This window comes from Diadema antillarum, unplaced genomic scaffold, assembly GCF_040938485.1.
Source record: "Diadema antillarum isolate AM-2024a unplaced genomic scaffold, OU_Dant_1.0 seq00000649_RagTag, whole genome shotgun sequence".
NCBI lineage: Eukaryota > Metazoa > Echinodermata > Echinoidea > Diadematoida > Diadematidae > Diadema > Diadema antillarum.
The window spans coordinates 300,318-311,906 of record NW_027271563.1 but is presented as its reverse complement, the minus strand read 5'-3'; the positions used below and the strand labels follow the sequence as shown (position 1 = coordinate 311,906).

General features: G+C 40.6%; 1 protein-coding gene across 1 annotated transcript; it reads left to right on the top strand.

The window, feature by feature from the left end:
* Positions 1–8,752: 8,752 nt before the first annotated feature.
* Positions 8,753–10,244, top strand: LOC139736473 (ileal sodium/bile acid cotransporter-like). The gene has a single exon (XM_071647224.1). The coding sequence runs from the start codon at positions 8,802–8,804 to the stop codon at positions 10,242–10,244; it is 1,443 nt and encodes a 480-aa protein (XP_071503325.1). The 5' UTR covers positions 8,753–8,801.
* Positions 10,245–11,589: the final 1,345 nt, after the last annotated feature.

Here is an 11,589-nt window from a genome sequence, read left to right as displayed (position 1 = left end):
CGACATATACACCGTAAACATACCATAAAGAAATAATTTTCACTGTTGTGTTTGCTGTATGTTACATTGTTTACTAATGTAATTTCTAACATGGGATAGCGTTTCTCTGCAAGGTCGTAGAAATACCACCAGCCCGTGGAATTTTGGTGGGGAAAAAAAATGCCGCCACACGCAACAGACATAAAATTGCACGTGATCCACGCTTTCCCGCGCGATGGTATTAAACTGTACGGGAGATTGTGGGGGCTTCCCCACAGTCCTTGCCATGCTTGTTTCATTCGGTCAGGGAGGTGTGTGATACCAGGGAGGTGATACCTGGTTCTTAGTTCGGAGGAATAGTCTCGTCAAAAACGCCCCTCACCCCATCACGGCAGTCACCGTTCCATGTTTTATTTAGGGTACGAGACATACTTTCACTTTATCGTTTACCATGATAGACTGATAATGTAATCATCATCGAGTGTTTGCATGTTTTCCTTTTTATTTGAATTTCAGCGCATTTTGGTTTTGGGGGGACTATACTGTTATCATGCGTATAATAATGTTATCGGCAGAAGTTGTAATAAAAGGAGGAAGACAACCCTCATTGAGTCCGTACATCATGTGTTTGCGTTTGCAACGCGTTTGCAACGCGCGGGATCATCAGACTGTTGCTATCGCTGTGAAGTTTGCTATTTCCTGATGTTCAGCAATCGTCAGTGATAAGTCGTGTCTCAACCAATCATTTCTTGCCTCAACAATGCACTTGCAAAAGCTTTTGATGTACATTTGACTCGATTAGGTTTGTAGCGTGTATACGTCCATGATTTCAGGAATGCTGACAATGTTTCTGTACGATTTCATCTGTCTTTTGTTGACAGCCAATCTTGAAAGCATTGTGCACTGGAATGAATTATTTGATTTATAATCATCTCTTCCTTTTTTTTTTTCTTTTTTTTTCTTTTTGGTAATGGCATCACTCCCTCGCCGTTGATCAATTCAGCGTGTCCATCACAGCGGAACGCAGTAAGCGCAAGGATGCATCGGTGCCTGGCAACACTGGTTAGACATATCCCTTCTCATTATTACATGTATACGACATGTACTACGGACATAATAGCTGAGTTCGTATACTCATGCCGGCGGATATGCACCCATGGGAACGTAATGAATGTTTGAGATAAGTTGATTATAATTATCATCTGTATTATATTGCGCTTCATTTTCAGGGCATTTTCTCTGCAGTGACACCCAGTTGATAGCTGCTGACGGAAGAGATGTCCCTTCGCCACTCAGTCGAACCCGATCCCAGCATCCTCTCCGGGGCACGGTGACGAAATTCATGGTAAGCATATATACCGCAAGAATGATATCAACAACAGGCTTGAAATTATATTCATCGCGTAAACTAGAACTAAACTAGCGTTTAGAGCACTATTTCCTGCCTGAGCCTCGATATAAATCTCCCCCCCCCACAATTTTGGCCCGCTTTGTTCAACAAAAATGAATACAAGTAGGGTCTATACCAGGGAGGTACTTAATACCTCCCTAAAACTGTCCGCTCCCCTATAAAGTGCCATGATGACGAGTGTATTTACGAAGACGGCCTAAAGACAACCCAAACGAACTGCAGATCGTTGCGACATTGCGCGCTTCTTTAGAGATAATCAATTTTGTCATAATCATATTATCAGTTTTTACGTACTCCCCGTTTCATCCTTGTATATCCCATCAGCCCAATCGTTTACTATACTGTACATGCATGTAAGCTGAGGTGCGGGTGTAGCATGCACGTGTTATGGTATAGAGACCAACGGGCTATGATACCGTTGATACCGGAGTATATTTCACATCATTTGTACTGAAGTACGTGCACATGTTTTGCGCGTAAACTCCATGTTTTCATGGTCAATCATGATTACTTGCCATCGTGTTTTACACAAATATTAGGTGATTGAAATTTAAACTTATATATCTTGTATACTCTTGGAAGTGGAATAATTTGACGTAATTTCGTCATACTTGTTTCCATTGGTATTATATTCCATATACCAATTGCCTTATTGACTTGACAAAATTAATAGCCAATGGCGTATTAACATGTCTCTACAACAGTATTGATAAAAAGTAATTGAGGAACGATATGCAATTCGTGATAATTATCATGACATTGCTTTAGAATCAGTGTCACGAATGTAGCGTACTTCTTATTTCCCCTTTGCGAATGTCACAAAATGGAGTGTGGTTGAATAATAATGTCTCCTAATATCATGTATGAAATCTGACGGTAGTACACCTCAGAGTTGAAAAAACAAATTGAAAAACTAATCCCATGGCACTCGAGAATACACTCCCCTCTTGTACCGAGAATAATGATAATGGTTTTTTTTTTCGGGGTCCGAATAAATTCTGTGGAAATCTATGATATTGTTTTCCTCTTTATCATAAAGACGTTTCCAGTTTTATCATCCGAAAGAAAAATTGGAATGTTACCTAATGTATACCAGCTTATGAAAGGGATCCAATTTTCAGGGTTGCATCAGGGAAACTCGAACTTTAAATCAGCGACTTAAAGTGGCTGCATCGTCACCTTAAGGTGATGCTAAGTGAATACCAGCTGGAGAATGTCATCCTCGGGACAACACACATACCAGCTGATGAGGCCCAAGCCGTTGATGCCCAGCCCCATAGCTTCATCGACTAGCATTAGACTTTAAAGGTGCTAGGCTGTTACAGAAACACGCGTCTGGACGAGCGTATTCTACTGTGCCTTTAACGCATCGCATTCCCGTCAAAAGAGGAAGTTCAATTATTTAAATCTCCCTCTCCTTCCCTCCCTCTCCATCTCTCCCCCCTCTCTCTCCCTCTCTCTCTCTCTTCCCCTCTCTCTCTCTCTCTTTGTCTTTTTCTCTCTCCCTTTTCAGCTCCCACCCTCCTCCTCCCTGCAAAAGAGAAACACACTGCATCAGTAGGAGAACATTTCACAAACTGTTCCATTGTACATGCACGTCGGATCAGTCTCCTCATTATGAACCTGTTATCGGAGCCAATGCATTAGCTAGCTCTGTCTGTTCAGAAAACCAGCGCTATATTTACACTAGATGAAACAGTCATAGGATATGATCAGGGTGACATAATTTTGCGTCTATATCTTATAGCACTGAAGGTAAATTTGATATTACTGACATGCCTTGTTAAAATATTTGCGTTTATCTTCTCTTCAATTAGCATGCGTATATTACGCTGTCACACCTGGAGGGCATGATAACCTACCTTTGTAATTTGAGTGCCATTTGAATTTTAGCTTTACATCATAGTTAACGTGGAATTAGAGGGTGGTGGTCATTTTATTAAAAGTAAGAGAGAAGAATACTGGTTGATGAAAGATCATAACAATAAACCTGGCTGAACCTTGGAATACCGGTAAACATTTCCGCATGTTCCATTACAACTTCTAGCTAACAAAATTTGTGTAAACACGCATATATTTTTAGTCCCTCACGCTCTATAAAACAAAGGTCCTTACTCTTATTTCATCATTTTCAGGAAAACGCCGCGTGGCCTTCCTTTCATCGATTCACGATACTATAAGATCGTAGGCCTACAGAACGCAAAACCATTCCAGTGTATGATGTTTACACGCATTTTTTAAAACCATTATTTCATTCCCTCTGATACGGTAATAAATACGCTGTTGAAATCAGTTTAGTTGCTCATCTCCTTGGGGGTCCAGTGCATTTATAGCGGTTTAAGTTACAGTGAATATAATAATGACATGATTTGTGCTTGGCTGTGCAATAAATATCACGTGATGGTTGTCATGTTTCGTGATAGCGCGGGGCCAACCGTGCGTGTCCCGTACTTGGGCAATAAATGTTATGAACATACTGAATTTACCATGACAAAATGATACGACGCGCTTTGTCATACAATATAATTATTCCAGGGCCCCGTTTTAATAAAAGATATAATCGCTTATAAATTTCCTTACCACACAGGCTGCAATAGACTTATGATAGAAATCCACTATATTGTAATCAATTATAACTCTTCATAAATAACAGGGCCAAGATTATATCCACTGGTGAATGCAAGATGATCAGCTGTACAATTCTAACCCACGTCTTCTTTTGGCATTGTGTTTCTCATTAAGCATAAACTGCACTCCTGCTAATAATGAGTTTCTCGTGTGGAGAGTATAGTACAGCGCATTTTAGTTCATGATCTTATTGATAGAATATTCCATATGAAGTTCCTAACTGGCATGATCATCATTTATTTCGTACTTAGAAAATGTCAGTGACTTTCTCGAATACAGACGATGAAATTTGACCATAAAATTCGGTAATTGGGCCTTGTAGTCCATGGGCCAGGCCAGATATTGGTACCATCTGAGGTGGCAAAACCTTTTTGGTGTCATTTTGTTCGTCGGGCATAGATATGCTTATCAAGCTATGATAGCATTTCCAAATGAGTAGCTTAGTCATAGTAAATGAATTTTTAACCAATTTGGTCTCGTTGTTATATCCCTACACTTCTGAATCGAAACTAACCGCTACACAAAGAAGAGCACTGTCTTCTATATGTTCCATGGAGCTGTAAAATGCAGCTCTATGGTATGTTCACAGGTGTTCTATTGTAAACGCGGTGCGCTTAGTGTTTATTCAAGGCAGCGAAGGGAATATCCAAAGGTTATGATGTCCACAGCGCTTAGTCTTTATTCTATACGGCGAAGGGAATATCCAAAGCGTATGATACAGTGTATATCCTTTTATCTAAAAACAACAACAACAACAAAAGCAATTCTTCGTGAATTTTACCGTATCTTTCAATTATTTATCATTTTCCGGCGAAAACGCTACGGTGAAAACGCTGATACCACGCCAATGTCGCTTTATTTCCCTCCAACAATATAAGATAATGCAAAAACAATGTACCGGTACACTACGATACATTATAATGAATGATATTGTAAATGAGCAGAGTGATTTTTGTTTAAAACTGATGTATTTGTTGATAGGGTAGTATAAAAACAGTATAGATAATCCCTTTTATGAGGAACTTTAGATATGATAACGGCACATTGGTCTAGATAAAGACTAGGCGCATCGCGTGACAGCTGTGGACATCATAACCCTTTGGATATTCCCTTCGCTGCCTTGAATAAAGACTAAGCGCACCGCGTTTACAACAGAACACCTGTGGACATACAGAACGTAGTGCTCTTCTTTGTATAGCGGTTTAGTTTCGATTCAGAAGTATAGGGATATAAAAACGAGACCAATTTGGTTAAAAATGCATTTATTATGACTAAGCTACTCATTTGGAAATGCTATCATAGCTTGATAAGCATATCTATGCCCGACAAACAAACTGACACCAAAAAGGTTGTGCCACCTCAGATGGTACCAACAACCCATTTTTCGGGTCTTGGCCCATGGACTATTGGTCAAAGAGGCATGGTCATCAGTTCTGAGGACTCCGGCCCGGTATCCGCATCATTTCAGCTTCACGCATGCACTATATAATAGCTTTGACGGATGTCAGAGCAGAGATTGGTGATTATTTGGTTAAAGCGTCGACCAGGTTGGCGGCATAATCATCGATTTTCACAAAATTTCAAAATCAAAGCCTTCACATTCACATCAATTCTCAAGACAAGCGTAGAAAGCAGTCATCCTCAGAATAGCATCCTGTATTATCATATTTTTACTCGAACACAGTTTTAGCATCTACCATGATGAGACAGTAATTAGACGCCCGAAATGTCCAATGTTCTTGGGGGTGTGACGCCGAATTATTTCGTTATTTATCAGTGCGTGTTAACCCCCTAAGGATCACGTCCGATCTATAAATTGTACAACTACTAGTATTATATTCCCTTTGGCTGTGATAGGCTGACCGCCTCGAAACAACTCGCCACGATCTTATCAAATGTCGTCGAATGGGGGTGGCGTAGGGCAGCCACCGATGAAGTATGACGAAGAATAACAACAGATTGAAGTAATCTGGATCACAGTACCGCGCTTGTCAAGCTGTGGTGTCATTTTTTTTTTTGTTCTTTTAAGAAATGGAGAAAAAAAAGGAGAAGATGAAAATTCTTTGGCTTATTTGTTCTATAGATGAGCTGTGATTCATGCAATAAGGTGCTACTTTTACTTTTGTGCGATATGCCTTATTTTTGTCCAATGAGATACAATTAGAGAATGCGGCATTATCTCAAGTAGGTTTCTCAAACCGTACAACGGGAGCTTCCACAGTTTTGTGTTGATATCAACTGGTGTATGGCTATCATTCATTACTTTAAGGCCCCGTCACACTATAGCGTATAAATCAGCAGATTATGATGATAACTTGTTCTTAATTCTAGGATTTAATCAAACGTTGTGAAGGCGAAGGAGATCGGGCCCTCATCGCTAACGGCTTTAATGAATTGTATGATTGATATCAACGATTAAATCCGTGGCTAAGCGGATGTTGAGCAACGTATGGAATCAGATGCGTTATTCTCTATCAGTAGGGATACAATATTAACCTTTGTGCCAGGGACTATAGACAGTGCGTATGTCACTCCCTTGCATTTTATACATGTACCCCTCTATGTGTGTTATAATGCAGTTATATTACCAAATAAACAAACAGATAATATAAATAGATAAATAAATAAATATACAATGATGATGATAATAATAATAGTAATAGTAATAATGATGATGATGATGATAATAATAATAATAATAATAATAATAATAATAATAATAATGATAATAATAATAATAATAATAATAATAATAATAATAATAATAATAATAATATTAATACATTGTTATCGGGTTTTCGGTGTCAATCGGAAACCAAAGCACACAGAGGGTTAATGAAGAGTTAGTGCCACTGGTGCAGCAGTACAAATAGCGCTTCTCGTCTTGCAATACAGTATTACGTGTCAGCTCATCTTCGTTTTATCAAGACTACAATTTCCTAGCGATTAATCGTCATAAGCTGCGTCATTGCATTGTGATTCTATAATCATACCACCTCTCTCAATTACTGACCTATATCACTCTTTCAAATTGTCTTTCGTGCCAGGAGCACAAGTGCCTATTACTGGTATAAAGCCCTTGTGCGATTTGAGGCTCATGATTAGCTCATCGTCATTGTAGTGCGAGTTGCTCTCATGCACGACTCAGGGCTATTACTTTGCATTACTCACGCACAAATCTGGATATAACGGAATCCTCGTCATAAGCTCACTTAATCCTAACGCAGCGTGGAGAGATCGATAGACGAAGTTTTTTGAAGATTAGCTAACATTACTAAAGCTTTCTCTTTTTTTATATATTTTTGTTCCGATACTTGACAACTTTTAAGCATCGGTCAAGCAGCTTGATATTATTATAGGCGCTACATTTAGGAAGAACACATTTAGCGGTAGAAATCATGACGATTTCAAACAGCAGGTATGCCGTCTTTGTTTTCAAAGTGAAAAATGCATCATGTTTGTTTGTTTATTATTATCATTTTGTTGTTATCATTATTATAATTATTATTATTATTATTATTATTATTATTATTATTATTATTGTTGTTGTTGTTGTTGTTGTTGTTGACTTTTTATGAAGAGCCTGCAAACCACCGAGGGCTTGGCACGGGGGCTACGATATCGTTCTCTTTCCAGTAGCTTTTCGCGGCTTCCATCTTTACCTTGCCGTTCACATCTTGACAGTAATACAGTGTGGGGCCTATGATACAGTATAGTTACAATCTCCAAAGAAAAAGAACAATCACCACCAGCACTAGAAAAACACTCGGCGAGTGCAGATCTCCGCCAAGCAGCTATTTCCATCCATATTGTGATTTCCATCCTATATCATAGTCCTACATTCACAATCATCTGTATTATGAGATCCCTTGACCACCAAAACATACTAGTACCCTCACTGCCGACGTCCAGTCGTTGTTACCTACGCCATACTTTCTGGGCCAAAAGCGCTATGGCTACGAGGGTCCCAAAAGTAAGCACGTCATCTAGCGTTTATGATTTGAACCCTTTACCAATAAAGAATCCTTCAAAAATTAGGAAAAAATCGTGGATTCAGTTTAAGCATCTGTTCAAAGTGTCATTATCAACTTTTTCTGAAAAATTTATCCAACTCTGTTCATAACTTTTCAATTGTTTTGCAAACAGACAGACAGACAAGCAAACAAACTAACGCCGGCAAAAACTTAATCCTAATTGGCTGAGGTATTAAAATCAAACAAAGCGATGGATGATAGAAGATTGTGCAAAATACAAGAAGGAAGAAAGTGAGACATACATGCCCTAAGATGTAGGTAATTAAAGCGATTTCGTTTGTACACAACCAAAGAAAACTATTTTCCTTGTGTGAGCTTTCGCCTACTGTTTGTAGGCTTCATCAGACTGGCGTTGACTCGACGTAGATGGGGTGTAGGCAGTCTTACAGTCCGAGAGTTTTCTTTGGTTGTGTACAGACGAAATTTCGCCTTGATTAGAGAATTACCAATCAGATGAACCTCTTCCAAGACCTGAGATGTAGGGCCTACAAACAGACAGACAGACAGACAGACAGACAGACAGACAAACGGACGGACAGACATACAGATATGTTATGTTTCATCGAGTCTTCGTATCATTGTCGATGGGGTCAAGTGTTGCTTTACATGCCGAGGAGAGAGTTGATTAATTACGTCTAGAATAATATTTCCAGGTTGTTTTCCTGATTTTGTTCCTTTGTTTGCTCTTTTTCTAGGTACTGGAAGTCGGCTGACACTTAAAGGCAACCGTCCGTACATTATTAAACAACATGGCATTCCAAGTCCTGCTCGTCTACGTTTCAGTCCTGCTCCTGACTGCTGCCCGGCAACTTTCGGCGGCATCCAATGTGGTTCGTGTATCGTTCGGACAGGATCCATTCGTGGTTCTCGAAGCGGAGAAAGAAATTGAGATCAATGTAACTGTCACTTGTCTCACCGATGGGGGCGGAAACATAACTTTGACATCAGCAGATGAGAGTGTATTCACAGTAAATTCCAATTCGACTTCGTTTCCATGTTACGCGGACAATGTGACCACTAATGTTACCTATCCCGTGTTGATAGACGGTGTCGCTCTAGGCGTGGCCGACTTGACGACGCTATTTTCGAACTCATCTGGAAATTTTGTAATCAACACCTATTTGGTGAAAGTTCTTCGGAAGCCACTGTTTACCTCCACGGCGCTGGCGAGCGTACTACTTGTGTGGATATGCGTGTCGTACGTTGCCATGGGGAGTAAAATTGAGTTGGATTTAATTTGGGAAAGAGTGAAGCGCCCTCATGGAGTCATCATTGGGCTTCTGTGTCAGTTTCTGATCATGCCTCCGCTGTCTTTCGCAATCGCCAAAGTATTCGCGCTCGACGACGCGGCAGCCATCGGGCTCATCTTAGATGGGACGTGTCCAGGGGGCTGGTTCAGTAACGTCTTCACTCTACTGCTCGACTGCGACTTCAATCTGAGTCTGACGATGACGTTCAGCTCGACTGTTCTCGCTCTTGGCATGATGCCGCTTAATCTCTTCATCTACACGCGTTTCTTCATAGAACACAACCAGCAGCTTCGAGCGCCGTACGCCGAGCTCGCAATCCAGTTGGCTTTCCTCGTCGTCCCAGTCCTGATCGGGGTTGGAATAAGTCACAAGTTCCCCAAGGCTAAACGCGTATTCCAGAAAATGATCCGGCCGACCCTGGCGGGGCTGATCATCGTTAGTCTCGGTATCGGAATCCCAACGCAGTACTATGTGGTGTTAGTCTCTTGGAAGATCTGGCTAGCGTCTGGTATCTTTCCGCTCATAGGGGGCGCTCTGGGCTTTGGAATCGCGCGCGCTCTTTGCCTTGATACAAAATCGGCGGTGACAATAGCAATCGAAACAGGCGTGCAAAACAGCCTCCTCGCGATTACCGTGGTCGCACTGTACTACGACCAACCCGAAATCGATCTCATCGGCCGCGTACCAGCACTCATTGGACTCCTGGTTGTCATGGAAGGAGGGGTGATGGCAGCGATAAAAGGTGTTTGGGACTTTAGAAAGAGGAGGACAGAAGTGCCCCATGTGGAGTTGGAAGAGAATGTAGCAGACATTGACATCAAGGATGACAATGTGACGACATCTCACGAGGACACTTCGGAGAATACGTCAGGCGGTAGAGAAAGTACCTTGGCGCATGCGTGCAACGGACAGGAGCAGAGTCAAGGCATGGGTGTGTTGTAGCGTTAGTAGGCTCTACTTGGGAGAGTGTCAATCATTTTGCTGAGGCTGAAAACATTCTGATCTGTGACTAGTATTATCAAGAACGATCGTTTTTATTTATTTTTTTCGTGACAAAATGATTCCATCAAGTTTATAAAACAAATACCATCTACAACGTGCTTTCACAGTGCAGGCTGAAGAAATGTTAGTGTCAGGGGCGGCTGTACGTTTTCATAATGGAGGGGGGGGGGGGAGGGGCAAAACTTGGATTGTAGGCTCTATGCGAGGGAGCAGTGAGACCGAGGGAGCTTTTGAATTTTCAGAAGTGAAAGTCAACAATCCGGTGCGCACTTTGGACAATTTTCTATTCAAAAAGCAAGAGCATCTTTCACATAATCGGAATTATGGGGGAGTCAAACTGCTCTCTGCTGCATGCCCCCCCCCCCCACCCCCATTGATGCTCTCGGTTATGTATACTTCACACGACGTGCTTTCGTTGTACTGAGTGGATCATAACCACCCAAATATTACATGCTGGAAATGAGGTGACAAGTGACCAACCTTTCTACTTTCACCATTATCTTTTGTGCGTCTTATCATGCTGTTTTAAATGTTTGTTTTTCTGTTGGAGAGAAGGAACTCCCGACTGGCTACTTGGTCACGTGACAGTGCCCTGGTGGGCTTTTACGTTTTACTGGACAAATTGCCGTTATTTGACGTCATCATTACTTCATTTCAGTGCTCCAGCAATGGCTGATTCTTGAATGAGAAGTGATTACCTAATATGACCGAAAACGGTTTCTTATTTGATATTGATATAATTATTGTTGTGATGACAAGTCAATCGTTATGATTAATCTATTTATTGATTCATAAATCAATAATGATAATTAAAATTATGAAATATGAAAGATTCGTTTCTGTACACCATTTTACAATTGGCACTTAAGTGCTTTATCGTTTTATGATAGTTATTAACTTGTCTGATCAAATAGAATATTAATACTGGTACATCGCTATAATTTTAGAATCCGCACACAGTAGACAGAGATTCATAGTTCGCATGTTGCCTGTGACTATCAACTTCCAGAAGATTTTCTACATGCTAAGTCAACTTGCAGTGGAAATGACTACATTGTTAAACACTTGTGAAAATGTATGCACAAAATGAAATACCAGTATATGCGTATTCTCTCCTTTTTACGTCTCTTCAAAATCTGTTCGGTGTTTATTGTGCCTTATGGAATTTAACTGAACCAAATGAAGTTAGCACGGTCAGGCTACCGCATTACAGGAAGTTTAAAGTACACGTCAACACCAAGATCATATTGGCTTTGATAGATTTATGGAGTAAAATAAGAGAACA